Source organism: Sitophilus oryzae, unplaced genomic scaffold (genome assembly GCF_002938485.1).
Source record: "Sitophilus oryzae breed Bouriz unplaced genomic scaffold, Soryzae_2.0 scaffold_1167_pilon_pilon, whole genome shotgun sequence".
Lineage (NCBI taxonomy): Eukaryota > Metazoa > Arthropoda > Insecta > Coleoptera > Curculionidae > Sitophilus > Sitophilus oryzae.
The window spans coordinates 2,205,343-2,232,434 of NW_022145801.1; the positions used below are offsets into that span (position 1 = coordinate 2,205,343).

The 27,092-nt window shown below is 31.7% G+C and overlaps 1 protein-coding gene across 1 annotated transcript; it reads left to right on the forward strand.

The window, feature by feature from the left end:
- Positions 1-2,025: 2,025 nt before the first annotated feature.
- LOC115888066 lies at positions 2,026-27,092 on the forward strand. The gene is made up of 6 exons (XM_030907638.1): positions 2,026-2,068; positions 6,696-6,980; positions 18,253-18,523; positions 25,883-26,030; positions 26,201-26,350; positions 26,901-27,092. The coding sequence occupies exons 1-6, from the start codon at positions 2,026-2,028 to the stop codon at positions 27,054-27,056; spliced, it is 1,053 nt and encodes a 350-aa protein (XP_030763498.1). The 3' UTR covers positions 27,057-27,092.

Here is a 27,092-nt window from a genome sequence, read left to right on the forward strand (position 1 = left end):
TACGTAAAAAGTTCTACAATAAGCAGTTTTCGCCTTCTCGAAACCTTTACAATAACAGAGATACAGGGGTGTCCCAAGTTGCAAATTTTTTGAAAAGACCCTGTAGCTCAGAAATGAAAGAGGGCTATGAAAATTTTGTTTGCAGCATCTTCCGTTTGACGAAAAGTGGGACAGGTTTGTGCAAACAGCACCCTTCTATCTTCACTAATAACGGAGATACCCTATGATTTCAACCAAAATGGGACACACTGTACACTTCGCACTAAAAGAGGTTCTAAAAAGAGCAATGTTCGACTGCAAGGTCTACTAGTAAACATTTTTAAGCTTAAAGTATCATAACACTATTTATTTAAACCAAAAATTAAAGAGTATCAAAACCACAAATGACAATGTCAGGAAATAAATAAATAAATGCGGCAACTTCACATTTTTTACAGAAGAGCTACCACCTGAATCCCCTGCGGGAAATTTAAATTCCAGTTAGTCAGCCCGGCACCGAATTATGTCCATGGTTGGCAACAATGAATTTAAAAATCGCGCCCTCGATTACGTAACCAAAAGTTTAATTGATATCAAATATAACTTGCTATATCTTACGATTAATACACTTAATTTTTTCACAACTTTAGAATATATGAAACTCATATCTTTAGTTCTTTGATAATTGTTACAAAAATAGCACTAAACAGAAAACTCCCACCAAATGTTGTTTATAAATTTAAGTGATTTCAGCTACGTACTTACATTCAAACATTTTCTTTTTGCTCCCCAAAAATAAAATGTTCGCAGAAAAATTCCCTAAGTTTTTCCTAACCTATAAATTAATATACAGGGTGTTCCATTAAGGGAGGTCACCGGCCATATCTCGGAAACTACTGGGTATAGGAAGTCAGGAAAAAAATTCTTAAGACTAAAATGACCATGAGAAAATCCTGGAAATTATTTTTAAGTTCCGCATTTTACCGCAAGAGGCGCAATTGGTAGGGTGAATAATACAATTCAAGTTTTCTCGAAAATTCTCATATTGAGCTATAACTTTAATAACATCGTTAGAAAGCCTGAAAAATTCCGCATAAATTCTCTCTGAGGCTCATTGGCGTACCGACCTTAATAAGGGTGGGGGAAGCTCTTGAACGTCTCAGTATTTAAAACTCTGTATCTTCTAAACGACTTATCCGATTTCAGCAAACTTAGGCTTGTTTGAAAGAGAAATGTACGTTTTCAAATACCCAATCCACTGCTACCAAATAGTTACAAATTAAATTGCTAGAGGGCGCAATTTCCAATAATAACAGTTTTTTTTTGATTTTGTCACGAAAATTTAAATCATACGGTATAATTTTGATGTCATATTCGGAAAGTAGATTAAATTTGCAACAAAAAACGTTTAGACCGCAATTCGATATCTTCATTCGTTTCAGAATTATTGCCGGAAGAATACTTTATAACGCTTTAATTTAAGAAATGGTTGTTTCATAGTTTCGTAAGGTTAAACTTTGAATTGATAACAATTAGTTTTCATTAGTCATATTCCGTGCCTCCCTTCGCACCTTTACCTAGGCTTAGGATTTAGGACTAGTCCAAATCATGTAAAAGGCAAAATTTGAGCGTGCTTAAAGCGCCAACGGGCCACAACAAAATAACAATAATACCAGTATTAAAGTTTTTAAGGAAGCAATAGAAAGACTATTATAAATGTTCAAAATGACCACCATTTTGCAACATACAACTATTAATATTTGTCCTAGATTTGTAAACAGCTGTTTCAATTTCAGCTCGTGAAATCGAATTTACAGCGTTTGTAATTCGTCCAATCATGTCGTCCCGTGTGGTTGGTCGTATTTTATAAACAATGTCTTTTATTCGGCCCCACAAGTAAAAATCTAACACAGTTAAATCCATGGGGACCTTGGTGGCCACTGAAACAAACTACCCATACCTATCCAGCGATTCGGGTACTTAACATTTAAAAAGTCACGGACCCTTTGTGAAAAGTGCGCAGGGCAGCCGTCATGTTGATACCACATGGATAATCTTAAGTCAATGGGAACATCTTCCAAAAGGATAGGTAAGTCATTTCTTAAAAAGTTTAAATATGATTCACCATTTAGATGATCAAAAATAAATGGTCCGATAATTCTATGCTCTAAAACACCTCACCACACGTTTACACTCCACCTATTTTGGTGATCCACTTCGCGCATCCAATGCGGATTAGTTTGTGACCAATAATGCATATTGTGCAAATTGACCCTGCCACAGCTACTAAAACTGGCTTCATCAGTCCATAAAACCCTAAGAAGAGGAATTGATGATTTTCATTGCACATCTCGCTTAACCAGTGACAATAGTTGAGCCATAAACCAAGAAGAGTGAATTGATGATTTTCATTGCACATCTCGCTTAACCAGTGACAATAGTTGAGCCGCCTGGGTCATAATCATCTTCTGATAGAGCCTGGTGTAACACCACATGGTAAGGATGTAGTTTAAAGTCTTTTAAAAATACGGAATACCGTAGTGCGACTTATTCCTAGGTCTAAGGAAATTTCCATTGTGCTTACATTCGGATTCGCTTCCACGTATGCAAGAACATTTATGATATTGTCTTCATTCCTTATCGGACGTCTTCTAACAGGAACTGAAATGGGTCGTACACTTCCTGTCTGCCTTAAACGTATCGCTAGTTGTCGAAAAGCTCTTCTGCCATAGTGCCTTCGTTCGGGATATCTGGCAGCATATTCACGTGCTGCGATACAAGCATTTTCGAAACACTGAAAGCACGGCAAGCATGTCGTAGGCCTCGGCATTAGTGTAAGACATTTTTAAGGGATGTAGAACACACTTTGAAAAAATAGATTACAAGAAATTTTAAATGAATCAATGACGAATTTTCCTCAACGTCAAAACTAAAGCAGTTGACAGCTACCTATTCCACTTTATTAATCTCATGGAAACCTACAAATTGTTTTCCACAGCTATCTAGATCAAATAATACTTTTAAGACAGCATAAGAATCAGGCTTTATTAGAAGATTTTAATGGGTGTTTTAATTATAAAGTGGTCCTGTGCCACTAAACAGAGTGAGAAACCTCAACAACCATAAAATTAGACAAAAATTTCATGAAATGCTTTTACCTACCACGAAACTATGAAACAAGCATTTTTTTTTTTAATTAAAGCGTTATAAAGTATTCTTCCGGCAATAATTCTGAAATTTTTTAATTAAAGCGTTATAAAGTATTCTTCCGGCAATAATTCTGAAACGAATGAAGATATCGAATTGCGGTCTAAACGTTTTTTGTTGCAAATTTAATCTACTTTCCGAATATGACATCAAAATTATACCGTATGATTTAAATTTTCGTGACAAAATCAAAAAAAAACTGTTATTATTGGAAATTGCGCCCTCTAGCAATTTAATTTGTAACTATTTGGTAGCAGTGGATTGGGTATTTGAAAACGTACATTTCTCTTTCAAACAAGCCTAAGTTTGCTGAAATCGGATAAGTCGTTTAGAAGATACAGAGTTTTAAATACTGAGACGTTCAAGAGCTTCCCCCACCCTTATTAAGGTCGGTACGCCAATGAGCCTCAGAGAGAATTTATGCGGAATTTTTCAGGCTTTCTAACGATGTTATTAAAGTTATAGCTCAATATGAGAATTTTCGAGAAAACTTGAATTGTATTATTCACCCTACCAATTGCGCCTCTTGCGGTAAAATGCGGAACTTAAAATAATTTCCAGGATTTTCTCATGGTCATTTTAGTCTTAAGAATTTTTTTCCTGACTTCCTATACCCAGTAGTTTCCCCGAGATATGACCGGTGACCTCCCTTAATGGAACACCCTGGCACCAGGGTGGTTCGAATTGTATTCCGAAACTTTGAGCATATTCTGCAGATAAAAAGAAGTAAAAACTTCTTATAAATAACTTTTATAAATGTATGTTCTTAAAATGCTTAGTTTCGAGATACAGCGTGTAGAAGTTTCATTTTTATTTCGATTTTTTTCAAATAATTTCTGAAGTATCGTCAGTATTTGGATGAAAATTGATGTCTTAACTGGTCGTTAGTTTTTTGACATGAGAAATTTGATTTTGATGTCATTATGACTCCTCTTTGTAGAGGGCGCCACCTACATGTGTTTTAACTGTTTTGAAGAGTAATAACTTTTTGTCCGTACCTGTATAGAACTGCTGAGTGAAAAAATATACATTTTCGCATTTTTTTACGTAAAAAATGTCTCTTGATAAAAATCGTTACGAGCAACCCTTCTCGAGATATTTAGAATGGGAATAGTCAATACATGTCATTATTGACAAAAAATAAACATGTTAAGTAGATAGTTACTCGGATAGTTATTTGACTAAAAAGATAAATTTGGAAAATTTTTATTTTTTTAAGTTAGTCATAAAATTTTCTTCCATAAAAATGATGATTAATGATGGTTTGGCACAAAAAACATTTCAAATTTATGATTTCCGTCTATTAACTATTTAGTCAACATGTTTATATAATTTATGTCAATGAAGACAGGTATTGATAATTTCGATTTTAAATATCTCGAGAACTATTACTCGGTAGCGATTTTTACCAAGAGATCTTTTTACGTTAAAAATGTCGTAAATGTATATTTTTTTACTTAGTAGTTTTATACAGGTACGGACGAAAAGTTATTACTCTTCAAACCAGTTAAAAATATGTAGGTGGCGCCCTCTAGCGTATTATATTGACATCAAAATCGAATTTCTCATATGAAAAAACTCCCAGACACTATATTTCATCCAAATATTGATATTACTTCAGAAATTATTTGGAAAAAATTGAAATAAAAATGAAAATTCTACACCCTGTATCTCCGAAGCTAAGCATTTTAGGACATACATTTATAAGAACTTTTTTACTTATTTTTATCTGCAGAATATGCTGCTGAAATGTCCGGAATACAGTTCGGACCACCCTGTATATTCTGATTCTTGATTTAATTTAAAATTCTTATAGCCCTAATTTTCCCCATTGCCACTTATGCCTCAGAGACCTGGACATTGAAGTTGGCAATGAAACGTAAAATCGATGCTTTTGAAATGTGGTGTTATAGACGGATGCTGCGAATACTGTACACAGCTCACCGAACAAATATTTCTATACTAAAACAACTGAATATCGAATCTAGACTGTTGATATCAATAAATCAGTCATACTTAAGACACTTTGGCCACATATTCAGGAACACCAATGGCGTAGAAAAACTAATTGTGGAGGGAAAAGTGAACGGGAAACGTCCTAGAGGGAGATCTCCAAACCGTTGGGTGGACCAAATGAAGACAATAATAGGTCATAGTCTGCACGAGGCCAGTACTGCTGCAGCAAGACAGAACAACATGGAGAGACATCATAAATGCGATATCATAATGTCACCATACTCTTATAGAGTAATAGAAAGGAGGAGGAGGATATAGATTGCGATATCATAATGTCACCTATACTCTTATAGAGTTGAATAGAAAGGAGGAGGAGGATATAGATTCTTATATATTATTATTTTATTAAAATTCTCTGGCTGATTTAATATCAAAATTCTCATGGAGATTTTTATTCGTTATAGAAAAATATCTTCTTGGGATGTCATTGTCCTTGATTTTGAAATTTTACAACGTTTCTGTCAGATATATCACTAACCGTTATCTAGTGTGATTGTAGATTGTATCTTGGATGGGAGGGGAGATCACCGCGACCTTATAGTCTATTGTGTCTCGGGGCTTTGACAGTCTCGGAGCTTTGACAAAAACCAGTATCTTAGAAAGTTTTACAGAGGTTAGTTCATCTCCGATATATCAGGCGGACCAAAGTTTATGACACGAATGGTTGTCGTCTCGGCGCACTCAGTAATGTAATAACAGAATCTGCATTCGCCGTTGTTTCTTAGTTTCAATCTACTGAGGTAAATGTTACCTGACTAGTACTGTCTACCCCAATTTTATCGCATTTTAAATTATAAAAATTAATGTTTGAAAGGGTTTTGAGCTTCGCGTATGTTTTAATTTTAACTTACCTATAGCGTTCTACCGTGCTGGCAACTGTTACTTTTTGGTCGGTATTTACATGTGTGGAAGTAAATCAGTGAGAGAAATGCGACGGTGTGTTGTTGCGTTGTTGCCGGTACGCCTTTCTCTATCAAAAGTAAAATCACGATAGCAAACCGCTTATTTTTAAGACCTTTTTTCTAAAAGGTAACTAGATAAAATCTAGAATTATAAGGGTATCGTTAGGGTGTCCATTTTTTTTATAACGAGAAAACGTCAGTAATCGCGATAATTTAAAAACTCAACTTTTTTACACATAACACGCCATAACTTATGAACCACTTTAGATATTGAGATTTTTTTTATTTTAAAGATCGGATCATTTACAATATGTTTACATAAAAAAAGTTCGATAATTCGTTTATTTCATACGTTTGGCAACGTGTTCACTGTTCCCTCTTTGGTCAGTACATTATAAACGTATTGTACTCTTCATACATACGGAAATCTCGACCCAAGACTAACCTTTGCCAGCCCTTAGTATGCTTGTCTGTTTTGAAATTCTAGAATGAACAAGCTATCGCGTAAAGAGGTTGAATACAGTGGTTCAACGAGGGAAAGCATTCCTCACTTTAAGTTATTTTCGTAACAATACTTCTATTTCATTTCAGGTTATCTTTACGGCCTAAAGAACAAGAGCCTAAGAAAAGCTTTCATGAACTACTGGAGAAAAAAGCAGACGAAGAACGAAGTGAACCACGAGATACAGGCACGAACCCCTAGCACGTGCGGTTCACGTAGACCCAGCCTTACCCCGTTCGGTCTGTTCGCCAAGAACGCCACTGTGTCTAGGAGGATGTCTGAGACCTTGATAGACGTCAACAGATCACTGAAGAATGGCAACAGGAGCAGGATCAAGAGAATCACCTCAGATTTGATGTGGAGACCGTCATCAGGTAAGTGGGTTTTAGACAGAGGAGAAAAAGGTTTCCTTTGATTGGAAATATAGTCCATAATGAATTAAAAAGTACAGGAAGCAGTGATTTTTGTGCTTGTTTTTCCAGTGGGTGAAGTTTGTTCGTTAAAATCAATTTTTCGGATAAATGACAATTTGTGAGTCCGGCTAAAATTTTCGGATGGTTTCACTAACTAAATAAAAATAGAAAAAATCCACTTATTTCCATAGACATAAATACAGGGTCGCTTTTATGTATGGAAACGGTCGATTATTAGGTAAAATATAGGAGGTAGCGCAAAAAGTTAAATATTAAAGTTATAGGGCTTAAAAATATCTATTAGCGGGTAATAAATTTAAGTATACAGGGTCGGTCATAAAGTCGTGGCACATCAAAGTTTTATTTTTTTAAATGGAACCCCCTGTATATTTTTGCATATTTCGGTTCTTCCTTCAATTCTAAGCAAAAATCGAAATACACATAAGGTACAGCTCCGTCACGTTGGAACCCGCTGTCAAGTAAAGTTTTCGATTTTGGGCTTATTATTAACTACAAACGATGCAATTAATTGTAGTAAATTCAATTTTTTAGAAAAAATATTGTTTTACCAAAGGTCTAAAAACCTTCAAAATCGTTTGTAGTTTTATGTAGTAGCAAAAAAATTCAATAAAAGATCCTTGGAATTAGTGAATTATAGTAAAATATGAAAATTAACATAGTTTGACATAATGTTTTTAGTTGTACCCAAACTACAAACGATGCAATTGATTGTAGTAAATTCAATTTTTTTGTAGTACTAATAATTAGCCAGAAAAAGTAAACAATTGTGCGCAATGTAATAAAGAGAAAAAATATTGTTTTACCAAAGGTCTAAAAACCTTCAAAATCGTTTGTAGTTTTATGTAGTAGCAAAAAAATTCAATAAAAGATCCTTGGAATTAGTGAATTATAGTAAAATATGAAAATTAACATAGTTTGACATAATGTCTTTAGTTGCACCCAAACTACAAACGATGCAATTGATTGTAGTAAATTCAATTTTTTTGTAGTACTAATAATTAGCCAGAAAAAGTAAACAATTGTGCGCAATGTGACAAAGAAAAAAAATATTGTTTTAACAAAGGTCTAAAAACCTTCAAAATCGTTTGTAGTTTGGGTACAACTAAAGACATTATGTCAAACTATGTTAATTTTCAAATTTTACTATAATTCACTAATTCCAAGAATCTTTTATTGATTTTTTTTGCTACTACATAAAATTACAAACGATTTTGAAGGTTTTTAGACCTTTGTTAAAACAATATTCTTTCTCTTTATTGCATTGCGCACAACTGCTTACTTTTTCTGGCTAATTATTAGTACTACAAAAAAATTGAATTTACTACAATCAATTGCATCGTTTGTAGTTAATATAAGCCAAAAATCGAAAACTTTACTTGAAACCGGGTTCCAACGTGACGGAGCTACAAGGTACCTCATACCAACCGTTTCCGAGTTATTAACTTTTGAAAATTTGACTTAAAAAAAACAGGACTTATCGGGCAAGTCTGGAAATAACAAAATTTTCGTTTAATATTTCAATTCTTCAATTTATGTACATTGTGTATTACGATTATTGTTTAAAATTGAAGGAAGAATTGAAATATGCAATAATATACAGGAGGTTTCATAAAAAATAAAGTTTAATATGTCACAAATTTATGACCGACCCTGTATACTTAAATTTACTAGTAGCCAATACAAATTTAAAACCCCATTACAACAGTATCACAGTTTCGGCAGAATACATCATTAAATCAAACCAAAACACATCGAAACCAATTAAATCGAATTGTTTAAGTGATATTTTCAAAAGTCAATAACTCGGAAACGGTTGCTTAGAGGTACATTGTGTATTTCGATTTTTGCTTAGAATTGAAGGAAGAATTGAAATATGGTAGATTGGTTCTATTTAAAAATTTAAACTTTGATGTGTCACGACTTAATACAGGGCCTTACGACCCTGTATACTTAAATTCAATACTCGCTGATAGATATTTAAAAATCCTACAACTTTTGTCTAACTTTTTGCGGCACCTCCTATATTTTCCCTAATAATCTACCGTTTCCATACATAAAAACTAGACTTTAGTAAAGCATTTGATACTCTAGACCATTCATTGCTTCTAGCAAAATTACAGTATTTTGGATTTTCAGACGGCTCTTTAGAATTGATAAAAAACCTTTTAAAAGATAGATCACATTGTGTTGTCATGAAACGGGGAAGTTTAAAACAAAAATCTAGTTATATTCCTATGATTTCTGGGGTTCCTCAGAGATCTATTCTAGGAGCCACTTTTATTTTCGTTATATTCAAATTCAAATTCAAATTCAAATTCAAATTCAAATTCAAATTCAAATTCAAATTCAAATTCAAATTAAATTCAAATTCAAATTCAAATTCAAATTCAAATTTAAATTAAATTAAATTAAATTAAATTCAAATTCAAATTCAAATTCAAATTAAATTCAAATTAAATTCAAATTAAATTCAAATTCAAATTCAAATTCAAATTCAAATTCAAAATTAAAAATTCAAATTCAAATTCAAATTCAAATTCAAATTCAAATTCAAATTCAAATTCACCAAATTCAAATTCAAATTCAAATTCAAATTCAAATTCAAATTCAAATTCAAATTCAAATTCAAATTCAAATTCAAATTCAAATTCAAATTCAAATTCATATTCAAATTCAAATTCAAATTAAATTCAAATTCAAATTCAAATTCAAATTCAAATTCAAATTCAAATATCTATTTTGTCTATAAAAATCAATTTTTTTATTTGATGCACTATTAATGCAATTCTGACAGTTCGAAAAAAAAATATTAAGCTTATCTACATCCGCTAAGTTTTCAGGAACTTCCGGACTTGATTTAAATGTTAACTTAAGTCGTTTAGCATCTTTCCAGAAGTCTTTACCAGTCTTTTCCGATAAACTCTTAAAATAACTAATTTTTTCTCTAACTATAGCATGTTTTGTAAAATTCCTGAGTTGACGATAATGTTGTAATTTGGCTTCAGATCGTTGTTTTAAATATTTTTGATGTGCTTTGTCTCTAAGTTTGATTAATAATTTAATGTTATCCAGTACATTCAGGGTAAAATATGGTTTATCTGCGATTTTCTTCCTTTGCAACGGAGTTTGATTAATAATTTAATGTTATCCGTTATCCAGGGTAAATATGGTTTATCTGCAATTTTTTTCCTTTGCAACGGTGCATGTTTATTGAGGAGATAAAAAATGTAATTATATAGAGTTTTTATTTTAATATTAATATCCGCTATATAAAAAACATTTTCCCAAGGTAAAATAATTGCATCTTTTATAAAATTTTCCTGGTTAATATGATTATAATCCCTATATTCAATATATTTCATAGAGCTATGGGATATTTGTAGAGTAAATATAACTATACGTAGCTGATATGAATAAGGAATTACAGTTTTCTAAATTGCAGCAATATGCAGATGATTCTCAAATTTATTGCAGAATAGATACTAATAATTTGGCACAATTTCAGTTAAATTTTAACGACGATCTTAATAAAATTAATAAATATGCTCTGGATCATAATTTGAAATTAAATGCCGGTAAATCTTGTGTTATAGTATTTGGTAGTGATATAAACAAAATTACAAATACGGCTGGTAACATGAATATCCATATAGATAATGTTGCGATACCCATTGTTACAGAGACTAAAAAATCTTGGAGTCTATTTTGATGCGAAGTTTTTCAGGCACATATAAATACTAAATTAAAGGCTGCTTATATACGGTTGAAGAATTTTTTCGTCTCTTAAGACGGTTGAAGAATTTTTCGTCTCTTAAGAAATATATACCATCAAAGACTAAGTATCAATTATGTTGACACACTTATTTTATCTTTATTTGATTATGGCGATGTTGTTTATGGTACATCCATAAACGCTAGATTCTCTAGAAAATCCAAATACTTCAAAACTCGTGTCTACGGTTTTCTTTTTAACATTCCTTTTAGAGATCATATAACGCCACATCTTAAAAATTTATCTATTTTATCCATGACTAACAGACACAATTTCATTTAATGACATTCATTTATCGAATTTACTACAGAGCAGCCTTCTATTTGTTCTCATTGTTTCACTACGTTGACCATGATCATTCGACTAGACAAGTGCATTATTTTAAAATTCCTCAACACCGAACAGCTAACTTCCAAAAATCTTTCAGTTTCATAGCGCCACATTTGTGGAATAATATTTCTAATAACTTTAAATTTCAATCCTTTACAGATTATAAAAAAACAAATTAAAAATCATTTACTAAATTCGTAAATATTATAATTTCTTCGACTGATTTGTGAGATCTTGTTCTTCTGATATGCCCGTCATTGGTTGCTGTTCCGGTTTTTACACTGTTTCATTATGCCTCTCTGCTTATCTCCGCTCATCCCTGATAAAATTATATTTTCACTTTTTTTATATAATTTTAATTTTGTGTTTATTTCTATAATTTATTTCTTTCTATTTTGTATTTGGGGTCGCATCCACTCTGGCACTTTGTGCCATTGTATTTGCTTTTTAATCTGCGGTGCGATCCCTTTAGACACACATTTATTAATACTAATATTATTCTGTAAAACTTAATGGGGTCTAATAAAGAAATTTGACTTTGAATTTGAATTTGAATTGAATTTGAAAAACGACCCTGTATCTGACATTTATTAAAATGAATCATTTTATTAAGGGAAGTAATAGTCTGGTACATCCCAAGTGGAAGGAAGTCAAACTGGCTGAAAAGTTGCGGATGGAAAATTTTTATAGATTTTTGAATTCCGTAAGACTTATATTCCCAAGCTGGAAATTTATCATATATATAACATTGACTAATCATTTATAAAAATTAATGAAATAACTAATTCAAGCAAAAAAATATTGCACTTAAAGTATCCCAATTTTATTAGTATTAAAACAATTCTAAGGAGAAAAATAAATATGATAAAATATTTATACCTTCAATCGATAGTCTATTATGTATACACGAAGATATTTAGAATAGATTTATAATTCATTTCGAGAAAATATTACTTCTTTTCATAGCTAATAATATCTTTCTGAAATAAATTGGAAAACAAATATCGATGGAAGAGAATCTAGGTTATTATTCTGATAATTTTCCATTGTATACAAATACTAAAAACTTTTCTTACAAAAATACCAAAATATCCTATATTTATATGCAAAAAAACTAAATATCAAAAGAAATTAGAGGAGAATAATGTGTGATCTAAAAAGAGTTGGCAAATTGGCTTAGAAATGATAAAGGCTGATTCATGAATTACCGTGCCCGAGCCGGGCACGTTCCGTGCAGTAGACACCGGGCCACGTCCGGGCTAATATATGCTACACCGAGTGGACAACAGGGATCATGTCCGTGCCGATTATATTCTAGAAAACAGTGTTGCCGCAGTGGTACATTTGTACCAAATTTGATACTTTTAATTCTATTTGGTACAGTGGTACTACATTTTCAAATCCAGGATAATTTGGTACAATAATTATTTAATAATTATTGTCGTTGATATTGCATTAAACGCGCTTACCGATACCATTCGGAGATAATCCGCATTAATTAACGACGTATTATAAACGTTGTAATGTCCATAGCGTTGCCTATATTAAATAACCCGAAGAAAAAACTTGAAAATTTACTTTTTCTAACATGCTTCTATATTTGCGTTTTTTTTTAATAAAATTTAAGTTTTCCAAGTATTGTGTGTAGTATTAGAATTACTTAGATTTCTTCAACCTATACATACTTATAATTGGATTTTCTGAATTTCTATTTCATGTTTTTCGTCTCGATTTGTGTCTTTCTCCAGGAAGTTTTTTTATGTAGGAATTTATGAAGAAATTCACAGCGACCAAACCGGTTAAAGTCATTTGCAGATGTATTTTGTTGTGCTTTAAAAAATTGTACCAAAGTGGTACATTTTTAGTTTAAATGTGGTACGCGCTAAAAGTTGGGTGCGGCAACACTAAACAGTCGCTATAGGCCCGTAGACGAACGAAGTATTTAGCCCGGGCGACTCATTTTATGTTTACATCGACGGGGCCGGACCGTAGCGGATCCGAGGAATGTAGTCCGACATTTTCGGACGGGGCACGGACAGGTTCCGGCGAAGCTCGGCCCGTGCTCGGCTTAGCATGTATGCATAGGTATAAATAACATTTGACAATGTTTGACCGTGACGGGCCGGGGCCGTGCGACGGTGAAGGCACGGCCAAACATTGTCAAATGTTATTTATACTTATGCATTCATGCTAAGCCGAGCACGGGCCGAGCTGCGCCGGAACGCGTCCGTGCCCCGTCCGAGAAATGTCGGTGTACATTTTTCCTCGGATCCGCTACGGTCCGGCCCCGTTGCGGCAAACATAAATGAGTCGCCCGGGCTAAATACTTCGTTCATCTACGGGCCTATAGCGGCTGTTTTCTAGCAGTGTTGCCGCACCCAACTTTTAGCGCGTACCACATTATAAACTAAAAATGTACCACTTTGGTACAATTTTTTAAAGCACAACAAAATACATCTGCATATGACTTTAACCGGTTTGGTCGCTGTGAATTTCTTCATAAATTTCTACATAAAAAAACTTCCTGGAGAAAGACACAAATCGAGACGAAAAACATGAAATAGAAATTCAGAAAACCCAATTATAAGTATGTATAGGTTGAAGAATTCTAAGTAATTCTAATACTACACACAATACTTGGAAAACTTAAATTTTATTTAAAAAAAACGCAAATATAGAAGCATGTTAGAAACAGTAAATTTTCAAGTTTTTTCTTCGGGTTATTTAATATAGGCAACGCTATAGACATTACAACGTTTATAATACGTCGTTAATTAATGCGGATTTTCTCCGAATGGTATCGGTAAGCGCGTTTAATGCAATATCAACGACAATAATTATTAAATATCTATTCAATTTCGGTGCGCGTGGGAAATAATTATTGTACCAAATCATCCTGGATTTGAAAATGTAGTACTACTGTACCAAATAGAATTAAAAGTATCAAATTTGGTACAAATGTACCACTGCGGCAACACTGTTTTCTAGAATATAATCGGCACGGACATGATCCCCGTTGTCAACCCGGTGTAGCATATATTGAAGGCCCGGACGTGGCTCGGTGTCTACTTTACGGAACGTGCCCGGCTCGGGTACGGCCCGGTGTACCATGAATCAGCCTTTAATCCATAACTTTCCCCACGTATTTTTACACACAAAATGGCAGCGATCTTCATTTCCAAGCCATCGCTCTCGCCGTCTTTTTCGATCGCATGGTACTATATAAAAATAACAGTAAGTTGGTTAAATAAAGTTGTATAATATATTTCATTTAATTTAATCAAATGCCATACAAGGGAATGCAAAAACAAACGATTTTACAAGTAAATATATTAAAAACATATTTGGACATGATTGATAATATTCCTATATTTAACATTTATTGCATTGGTTATTTACTCATATTTATTTTAAAATCTATAATTATACATAGAACCTATATATATATATTTAGAGTATGCTTTATTAAAACCAATCCTATTAATACATAAAACAACAAATTATAACAGGCAATGATGGATAATTATGCCGTGTTTGTTGATACTCAAAGCTATCGAAAAATAATTACTTATTACAAGCATTTGAAACCTATTATGCATTAATTAATTTTGTATAATTAATAATATTTTACTTGGTTAAAACAGATAATATTTAAAAGCTACCGAAAATTGTATAAATCGTAATCCAATTGGTAAAAATATAATTATATTAGATTAATAGTCTATCTAGTATATTATGTCTCTTTATTGGTTTATTAGATACCCAGTAATAATTAAACAACGCACACCGCCAATATGGGAGCATTCTAGAATAAATTAGATTTATTAAGTTATTTTAATCTTGGATTTAAAGAAATGATTAAGATTCTATAAAAATTTGTCCAAAACATGTTCAATCAAAAAAAAAAATTATTACTACTACTGCCATTACTCGATGGCGAGTATTTGATACGTATCAGAAGATGGTTACGCAAGGCGTTATCTTTAATGATCTTTTCTATTACTGAAAAGCCCGATAGGTTGTTGTATATACGTTGTATGTTCTCTCTCTTCCGCACTCCGGACATTCAAAAATCTCATTGCTTTGTTGTCTCTACTTTTGGGTTATCGCTGTTAACTGAGTTTACATTTTTCTCCATTGCATTCTATTGTGCGCTGTTTCTCCACAGTGATTCTGCTTGTCTATCCCCTTTAAGTTTTCTTGGCAAATATCTTTGTACCTTTTGAGTTGTCCACCCGGTTTCCTCTTACCGTCTACAAGCTCACCGTACAGAAGAGATTTTGGCAGGCTATTATTATTGTATTATTATTGCTAGCTACACTGCAAGTTTGGTTTTTGTGCTCAAATCAAGATTGTAGAAAACCCTGTGTTTTAATTTCCAGAATGTTCTTGATGCGCTGCCAATCCAGTGCTGAATTTCAGAGTCGTTAAAAAAATTATTATGAATACAAATTCAAACGTTTTCATTAAACACTGAAAATCAAACAGAAATGCAGTACATTAATATACGGTATCTTGTAAGTATTCTAAAAATAAATAACTATGTGGAGCATCCTACAAAAAAAATTAATAATGCAGTAATAAAAATGTAAGAATATTTTTAAAACACTTTTTTATGTACAATTTTATTGAAACTAATGTAAATAGTAGGTAGAGTTGATTATAATGAGTTTAGAATGGTTAGCTAAAAAAAAGTTAATAAAGATACACCCCTAAAAGTATTAAAAAATTCTAACTAGAAAAAATACGCACTCTTTGTATTAATTTGTTATAACCTTTATTTCCTTAAGTAAAAAACAAACATGACACATCATTGACCTAAAGTTTAATATTGTTTAATATTTAAACAATAAAAATAGTATCATATTACTTTAACACGCTTAATATTTGATTGAATTCACTACTTATATTGTATTTTTTTTCACTTGATATTAGTGTCTCAGGTAGAGTATGTAACTAGTACATTTACATAATTTTTAATACTTTTAGTTTACTTTTTCTTGGACTTTTGAAAAATATCTAAATTTAAATGTCTCTCATATCTCAAAAAATTATGCAGGAAATATTATAAATTCTGATATCAAAGAGTAATGATCAAGCACGACAGAAAAACAATTCTCATAGAAAAATACATTAGAATATTTTTAACTGTCAAAGTCGAAATCTACTTGATCTTTTTTAAACATTTTGGTCATGCAATATACAGGGTGGTCCGAATTGTATTCCGGAAAGTTCGGCAGCATATTCTGAAGATAAAAATAAGTAAAAAAGAAAAAGTTCGTATAAATGTATGTCATAAAATGCTAAGTTTCGGAGATACAGGGTGTAAAAGTTTCATTTTTTTTCGATTTTTTGCAAACAATTTATGAAGTAACGTCAATATTTGGATGAAAATTGGTACCTGGATCTTTTTTATATGAGAAATTTGATTTTGATGTCAATATGACTCCTACTTGTAGAGGGCGCTACCTACATATGTTTTAACTGGTTTGAAAAGTAATAACTTTTCGTCCGTACATGTATAAAACTACTGAGTAAAAAAATATACATTTACGAAGTCTTTTACGTAAAAAATGTCTCTTGGTAAAAATCGCTACGAGTAATGGTTCTCGAGATATTTGGAATCGAAATTATCAATACCTATCATAATTGACATTAATTAAACATATGTCGACTAAATAGTTATTGGACTGAAATCATTTGATTTAAATGTTTTTGTGCCAAAAGTTCAACAGAAACTATTTTATCATCATTTTTTCGCAGCAAAGTTTATGATTGATTTAAAAAAATAAAAATTTCTCAAATCTATTATTTCAGTCAAGTAACTATCTACTCAACGTGTTTATTTTTTGTCAATAATGACATGTATTGACTATTTTCATTCTAAATATCTTGAGAACGGTTGCTCGTAGCGATTTTTACCAAGAGACATTTTTTACGTAAAAAATCATGGAAATGTATATTTTTTCACTCCATAGTTTTATACAGGTACGGACGAAAAGTTATTAGTCTTCAAAACAGTTAAAACACATGTAGGTGGCGCCCTCTACAAGTAAGAGTCATATTGACATGAAAATCAAATATCTTATGTCAAAAACCCAAACGACACCAATTTTCATCCAAATATTGACGTTACTTCAGAAATTATTTGGAAAAAATCGAAATAAAAATGAAATTTCTACACCCTGTATCTCCGAAAATAAGCATTTTAGGACATACATTTATACGAACTGTTTTACTTATTTCTATCCGCAGAATATGCTGCCGAAGTTTCCGGAATACAGTTCGGACCACCCTGTATATGTTACGGTTAAAGTCTGATGTCCGGTTAATGTCAACATTAACAGGTTAGGTTATGTTTTTGGTTGTTTTGTTGTATGTTATTCTCGAGATTAACCGGGGTAATGTCGACATTAACCGGACATCGGACCTTAACCGTAACATATACATATATACAGGGTGAGTCTTAAATAAGTGCAAATATTTTCAGGGCTTGTAGATCTCGATTAAATGAACATATTTTCTCTTCACCATAATAAGTCCATAATAACCGAATTATGTTATTTTGAAAAATTCCAAAAAAAAAGATTTTTTGCTTAAACTTTGCGAACCACTGGATCTTTTCTGGGTTTTCTTTCTTGAAAATTTAATCTATTATCTATGTTGCCATATTATCAAGAAATTATTTTCAAAAAATGTTTCAAAAAATTCTAAATTATCAATTTTTTTCGCGAAAAAAAACTCATAATCGGGATTCTGGGGTCGAAATATATAACCTCTAAATAATAAATATCTGAACTTATTTAAAACTCACCCTGTAATCAAAAGCAAGACTTTTGATTTTTAACATTACAGTTCTGGACACCATAACATTTTTTTCCGTTTCATGTGATAAATACGAGAGAGACTGACAATCTCTGTAACGTAACAGCCAAGAACCGAAAAACAAAGCATAATTAACTTTCAATTTTGCATTAAAATCGCTTACAATCCTTCTAACAAAATACTCTCTGAAATAGACACAAGGCTCTTAAATACTTCGTTATCATCTTATAATATCAAATAGAGCATAACCTTCCACAACTTAATGCATCTTTCTATTTTTTTCAGCTACCAACCTCAATCTTTCGCCAAAAGAAGAAACCCCGCCCAAGCCAATCAAGCAGACGATAAGCTGCAACACTCTACGAGTTCCAGAAGAAGGAGCAACATCTGTTACAGTGCTAGAGGAAGATATTCGGATAGCTTTCGAAAAGGAAGGGAAAGCCGATTCTCCCAGTAAGCCGTACAGTCCGGGAGTGTTTCTGAAAACGTTCTTCAAATTCGACCAGGAGAAAGTGACTAAAAAGCCCAAAGATCCAACGGAAACTAGCCCTAAAAGGTTAGAAGGAATATATAGATGTAATGAATGTTTTTGTATTGACAAACAAGGTAAACTAATTTTATGTACGCTCAGTATTTATTAAAATAGAATGTGAATATCGGTATTCTTTAAACTCTTCTTATAAATCTTTAAATTAATTGAGCTTTTTTAGATATGATTGTAGAGTCCAGAAGTCAATCAGTGTAAGTCAGTCACCAGGTATATTCAGAAAATGATGTTTAAATATCGGGAATTAAAATCAAAATCAAATTGTCTTTCTTTAATATTATGAAAGATGCAGACAAGAAAGTCATACAAATTGACTTTCATTTTTAAATCCAGTTTTTAAGCCCCATTATCTCAATGCAATTGGTGATTGACTTACACTGATTGACTTCAGAACTCTCAAGACAGGGTCCGGCAATAGTGCGTCTGGCATCTGTAGGTCCTAGAAAAAAAAACTTTTGGGAAAATTTTGTTTAAGTGCTAACCCAAATAATAGAATGTATTTCAGAAAAATATTTTAACTTCTACAGAGTGGCTCACAAAAAGTGTGAGTGGATCGGGATGATTTTTAAATGGAACACACTGTATATTATTGCATTCTTGGCTTCTTTTCAGATCACTTTACATAATCCTAAGATATGAGGTTTATTATGAGATATATTTAGATAGTTTCAGAGATATTAATAAATAAATAAAAAATATATCGTCGGTGAAATGTGATAAACTGCTAACTCCATTATTCCTAATTTTAAATAAGAGAAAAGAAACGGTACAAAAAAAGTACACATGTAGCAAGTATATTCATGCGTTAATATGATAAAGAGATAACAATAATATTTGTTGGGGGACCCACAAATTGTTTGTTACCTGACGATATATTTTTCAGCCTTTTTTAAAAAAAATATTAAAAATACAGAATACTGTCCTGAAATCAAAACTATATTATGTATTTACGTTAGATGGTCTCTACTTACTTTTCTATAAATATCGTAATCTTAAATCATACAGGATGTTCAAAATTCTACGCCAAACTTTCTAAAATATAAAATAAATTTTCTTCGTTTTTTTTTAAATGGAACACCCTGTATATTATTTTTTAGTAAATGGAGAATTAAAAAATAAACATTTTTTGTATTTAGAGTATTTCAAAATTTTTTCGATTTCGCAGATATTCGCGGTTTTATATTTCATATATTTCACTTCATTGACGTCGTAAAATCTGTAAAATTCTTAGGGCTTGTTGTAGACAATTCTCTGAAATGGGACATGCATATCGACGCTTTGTCGAAAAAATTAAGCTCTGCCTGTTTTGCATTAAGATCTGTTTCTAAGGAGCTTAACTTGTCAGTGGCTAGAACTGTTTATTATGCACTTTTTGAGTCGCACCTCAGGTATGCCCTTCCATTCTGGGGTACGTGTTGTGCGACTCAATTTAACCAGCATTTTCAAGCTTCAGAAGAGAGCTGTTTGATATTCACTGGGACTAAACAGCAGAACTCATTGCCAGGACTTTTTTAAAAAATTAAAAATATTGACTCTTCCTTATTTATATTTGAATCCGTTTGCCTAATACGTAAGCATGTATCAGCTTCTCAAGAAAGGCCATCTCACACTTATCCACTCAGGAACGCGGAGCAAGATTTTTATCTACCTACCCCACGCTCAGAGTTAGTTAAAAATTCAATATTATACAACTCGAAAAAAATGCACAATCACCTGCCATTTGAAATCAAATCCTTAACATCATTTTCTTCATTTCGCAAAGCATTGAACTCTTATTTACTAGACAAGGCTTTCTACACCGTAAATGAATTATATTTTGAAAATCGAATTTGATCTTGTAAACACTGGTCTAATGTTTGCTATTGCTATATTTACTAATGACATTGAAATAAATTTATTTAGAGGTCATTGATATTTATATTTACTAATAAAAACTAACTAAATATTTTTGAATATTATTTTTATTTTTTTGTTCTTTGACATTGTAAACATTTATAAATGTTTATATTAAACAATAAGACTGACAATATTATTTCTATAATGTTTTATATTATCTTTTGTTTGTTCGTTTGTGTACTTTGTTGTTTACTTTGTTTGTTTTGTTTACCTTTGTCTACAAATTGAAAAAATTTTTGACAATAAAGGCATTTATATTTATGGCATTTTTCTCAGTAAACTTTTATCAAAGCTACCCAATGATTTTTCTCTCGTATTTTACCGTTGAAAGAGTCATATGAAATAATACCGCCTGTATCTGCGAAACCATTAAAAATTTTGAAATACTTTAAATGCAAAAAATGTTCATTTTTTAACTCTCCATATAACCAAAAATAATATACGAGATGTTCTAAACAGGGGCGGCTTGTCCTATGAGGCAGATGAGGCAGTGCCTCACCAATACATTTGAAAATTACACTTATTAATCGATAGATCTTTAATCACAATTTTATATTTTTTTCCCTATTTGCATTAATAATAATTGTATTTTTTAACCGTCATTCTACAATAATTCCTTTAAACGCGCTTCCTATGTTCCTATCCCATATGCGACAAACTCGACGATGTATATCCATCTCATTTGTTCTTTAAGAGGTATATGTGCAGAGGTTTGCCTCTCGCCTTTCCTTGTCTAGCGTATTGTGGTATATCGCACTGATGGAGAGACAGCGTTCACTGGAATCTTAACTCTGTAGAATGAAAAGAAAAAGCATAGGCAAAACCTTTAGTTGAAGAGAGATAAAATGTATGGAGTAGTAGCGCGGAAAAAGACCGTATTGAGGCGGGCCTCAAATGTAAATTTGAACTTTAAAAGCCGTTTGTTAAAAATATGTATCACTTCCCGATCAGTTCCCGATCAGCCCGAGAGATTTTAGGCGACACACATAGGTCATTTTATGTATTTTAGGAATTAATAAATAAAAAAATTGAATGTCGAAAAAAATATTTTTTTATATTTCATCTTGGAGGTAGGGCCCCATAGATATTATATCTGCGATATTATATTTTAATATTAACAGAAGTGGCCATCATAAAATAATTAACTAGAAAGAAGTGTCAACTCTGTGTTAAATCGTGGAAACACGATACGCCACCGAAAGCCTTCGTTGTCGTCTGGAGAACTAATTTTCCAATTGACAGGTTGACATGATAAGGACATGATGGCTTAATTCTCATTTCCGTTTCCGGTTATTCAATGGCGGGTCCTCTTTCAGTTCAAATGTATTTTGTATTTTTTCTTTTCATAAATAAAACCAAAAAATTATTTATTCACATATATTTATTTGAAATATGGAACAACGTGACTAAATAAATATAAAAATATAGAGGATTGTATTGTTTCAATACCAATTAGTTAATTATATGTACTTTTAACGTAAATTAGTTAAGGTATAAGAATGACTTACAGTAATTTGTAAATAAACACACGTATTCGCAGACTTCAAGGGCAGAAAACGGACACAGGAACATGAAAACGGGAGCCTTATACAAAAACCTGAAAACAGAAAAACAATTTTTTATATACTAAAATTAACAATGTAAAAATAGCAATAGGTATAAAATATAAATATACTGTTTAAAAAAGCGTCCATTATTCCCAAAGAGGCCTGGCTTATTAATCAAAAAGAAGCAAAAAGAGAATTAATAGTCGGATAACATAATCAGATTATCAGTCCGATTTATTGCATTATTGACGATAAATCGCACATACTGGAGATAACTAATGTTGGCTATAGTTAAAAATGATCTTACCTTGCTGTAAATTGCTTCCATTTTCAGAAAAATCGCCGATCAAAGATATTATAACACCATTTTCTTGCATCTAAAAAATGTAAAAACAGTGTTTATTTAATACCTATTTTTCATATACATAAAACTACTGCAGAAACGTCATTTTCTCAAGGATTCTTCATGTAATATATATTATATATACTTTATTACCATTATATTTATAAATTTCAGCCGAAATATTAAATTGAACTTCCAAAACGAAACTAAACGGAATGAATTAAAATGGCGTCGAATATTTTCAATTTGTTCTAGAACAAATCTGAAGTTGTCTCTGAAACTGAAATCTGTCAATTATAAACTGTGAAGTTAGACAATAGTTAGACAAAAACAATGCTGTCCTTGTCTAGGCGGCCATACTTGTCGTGAGGAGAATGACAGGAATGACACTAATGACTGTTTCCAATTTTCCTATTTCACTGTCACCCCCCTGGTGGCCATGGCCAGAATGACAATGTCAAAGTTTGTTTGAATTATTTCGCATAGTAAAATTACTGTCATTAGTTCATAAAGTTTCGAATTTTGTTGTTACGAATAGAAGGTGAGTTTAAAAAGTAGTGTTGTGTTATTGTGTACCATAAGGTAAGATTTATTATTAAAAAAAATAATATCCGTTTAAAAAGCTTGTGACTTGGCGAAAAGATACAATGTTTTAATAATAAGAAAAAAATAGTTTTTTTTCATAACTTTGTATTTAAAAATGTTTATAATTCAGGATTTATACAGATTTATTTCAAGAACATTTTTTTCGTATTCACAATCATTTTATCGATTAATCTATCCTAAATTTAACTGCCAAGATGTGCCAAGAGTAAATATATATATTGTTTTAGGTACCATGTCAATAGAAAAATCTCTCTTGTTTTCTGCTTGGTGTGAAGGCAATTCTTTGAAGAACAAAAATGCATCTGTTTTGCCATTTGTTCTGAACACGCTAAATTTAGGGCAACATGTTGGCGACGAACATTATAATGAAATAGTGAAAATTATTAAAAAATGTAATTATTATTATTATTACTCTTTGTCTAAATGTGTGGGAACACGGTCAAATAAGGAACCATTTATCAAAGAAGTTCTTAATTTACTTCGAGAGCGTACTTTACAGGCATCAGAGTTTGATGAAAATATTAGTCAGGATGATGATATCATCGATATTATGTCTCTAAAAGGGTACCTACATAGTGAGGCATCTCGATGCGATGTTCGCCGCGATGCATCCTACGCGCACTTACTCGTTTGCAGTGCTTAGAACGTGCGCGTAGGATGCATCGCGGCGAGCATCGCATCTAGATGCTTCACTATGTTTGTACCCTTAGTAGTGACGAGGATATCGATAGTGATTAAATAAAAATATTATTACATAAATTTCTCTAGTAAAATAGTGTTATTATCATTTTATTTATATTTGTTAAATGTTTTAGGTTGTTTTTTTCATTGTTCAAGCTAATTTTTACTTTCAATTAACTTTAAAATTAAAAATTAAATTTAGTAAACCTTCTAGATACTAATAAATTCACTTACAAAAAAGTAACGAACTACAGTTTTTGTTTGAGTTCGATATAATAAAATGAAAAAAAAATAATATATTTCGTAAGACACCCTGTACAAGCATAAAATGAAAGAAAATATCATTATCCACGCATTTATTTATTTTCTTACCAAACAAATTTATTTTTGTTTTAAAAAATAATTTAAATTTTAAAGGCATTATTTATTACCGCCTAAATTGGCGAAAATGACCTATGTGCGACAGGCTGAAAATGCAGAATTGCATTATTTGGGAATTTGGCTTAGTTTGAATCAGAGTTAATTAATTCTGCAGGTTATTACACTGTTTTGTCTACGTTTTTTAATGTGAATTGCATGTTTAATTACTCTTTTTACTGATTATTGTACATATAAAGTAAATACCTAAAAAGTGGGCAGTGACTTATTGTTGATTGATATGATGATGTAGAGGGACCATGCATCATCAGAGGACTTCCCCAGGTAAAGTTTTTCGAATCATTTCTAGATAAATTGTGTATAGTCAAAAAGTAAAGCGACCTGTTACAGATTTCGTTTTGTTTTATTTTTATAGGATGGGTAGAAAAAAAATTACCATACAGAGTAAAATATAAGAGAAAAATTTTTTTTCATGTTGCAATAGCCCTATGTAATAGGTACCGTATGATCGAGAAAAAACGGCGTTAGCGTTGGCTATGAAATGAAGATCGCTGTCATTTTATATGGGATATTTTTTTCAATCATACGGTATAATACTGCGAATTATATTACATAAGGCTATTTCCGCAACTGCTAAAAATTTAGAAATATTTTAAATAGAAAAATGTGGCGCTTTTTAAGTCTGTAGGTATCTAAAATACTAAAAATAATATACAGTGTGTATTGCATTTAAAAAAAAACTGAGATATAGTATTATAATATTGCAATGTTGGCCGCGCCATAAAAAAATCCCTGTGAATGTGAATTTTTCTCGGATTTCTTCTTTTATCCGATAGCGAGGTATGTACCTATATTATACGTACTTAAGCAATAATATATCAATAAGTTAAATTCACTCCAGGTTTTTACCACTTTTTAAAAGATGAAATTTTTCAAATATGAATTATCATGGAAATCCCGCATAGGTATATAGTGCTTCAAATAAATCAATAGTGTGATGTATGCTGAATCTGAACCCAATTCTGTACAGAAAAATGGTAATGCGATTGCAATTTTAAAGAAAATATTTTTTAGGATATGTACTTTTTTATATAGAACTTCCTCGTACTAATGGCCACCCTATATACATACTAATAAAAATTCTCTTCTAATGTGCCTCACCATCTTCCAGTGCTACGAGCCGCCCCTGGTTCTAAAAGAAAAATTATTTTATATTTTAGAAAGTTTGGCGTAGAATTTTGAACAATATTTATAGCAAAGTTAAGTATAGACCATCTAAAGTAAAATACCTAATATAGTTTTGTTTTTAGGATAGTTCTTGTATATGTAATAATTTTTTAAAGGAAGGTTGAAAAATATATTTTTATTTATTTATTAATATCTCTGAAATTAACAAAATATATTTACTCATATCTCAGGATTGTGTAAAGTGGTCTGAAAGTAAGCCAAAAATGCAGTAATATACAGGGTGCTCCATTAAAAAAATCATCCTGATCCACTAACACTTTTTTCAGCCCTATAGAGGTCAAAATATTTTCCTGGAATACATCTTCGTACATACTTTGGGTTTGCACTTAAACTAAATTCTCAACAAAATAAAACACTAAATCACCACAATACACCAAAACACTTTTCCTTTTACACTGGAGCTCAGATGCCTAACGGCACTATTGCCGGACCCTGTATAGGCCTACTCTCACTTTAATATCTTTGGGTTAACATAAGGTTATAGTAGTCTGTTTTACCAGATTTTGTTACATTCCTAATGATTTCTGTCTAGAGAATCTATATTATTTTTTCAAATACGGTTCTTAATTATAATCTTAATAATTCAAGGTCAATTTTTAATGCTTTAGTTAACCATTAATCAATCCACCATCAAAAATGTGATGTTTTCTAATAAGACTTCATTTTCAGATCACCAAGAATCCTAATCACAAGAGCATACTCCGAGGAGAGCGAAAAAAATTCACAAGGCAATTCACCAAGTAAAGATATAAACAGGAAACATTCCAATTCAGCATCGAATCTTGTAGAGAAGAAATGGAGGACAATAAAATATGAGGTTGGTTCTCAATTAAAACATTTTATTGTGACACATAGGTACATAATTTAGCTTTATTTGTAACTAAACAGGGTGTCAATTTGTACAGGATGAAAAAATTACTGTCTTTACTAGAAACATTTGAAAAACTTAAAAATAAATTACTTTTACATACTGTCTCATGTTGGTAGGATGAAGATTCTGACAGCGATGGTGCCAAGTCCAGTATTACCATGAAACCTCTATTAGATAGCACAACCAGTAACCAATCATCTGAGTCATCGGAAACATCGGAATCTTCAGAAAAAATATTCATGAATATTGATAGCAGAAGAGTCTCGGTAAGTCCACAGTCTCTGTTTTGATTTGCATTGTTTAAATATAATGATTTTTCTAAGCACAGTAACCATCAGGGACCTAGTCTTGCAGAAAATACTTAACTACCTAACATAGAATTAAATAAATAAGTTCAAAAATAATTCACTCAATTTTTCAAGACAACAAATAAATATTGTTATTATTAATATCAATTATAAGATATTATAACTATAACAATATTTACTAAAATATTACATTTGGGTGTTGGAATATTTGATGTTACAACAGCAAAATAAAACACTAATTCCCCAAAATACACCAAAACACTTTACTTTTAAACACCGGACGCGCGTTTCGCTAACTATGTTAGCACGATCAAGCAGGTGATTAAAACCGGAGTTTTAATGATCTGCTGATGATGCTAACATGATTAGGAAAGTCCAATGTTTAAAAATAAAGTATTTTGGTGTATTGTGGAGAATTGGTGTTTTATTTTGAAGTTTTATATCAGTTTCTAATAAACAATATTTATCGTAATTTTACAATATAATATATTTTCTATTCTAATTTCAGATAGAAGCCTCTGAGTCCGAAACCAATGACGATCAGCTCCTTCTAACGTGGAACTGGCACAAAAAGTACAATAAGCCTGAGGACGCCCGTCGTGTACCCAAATCACTCAAAATAAAAAGCAACCTCATAACAACTACCAAAGAAATAGTACTTTAAGTCAAAATACTCAAGTATTACCTCACAGTACGTCTG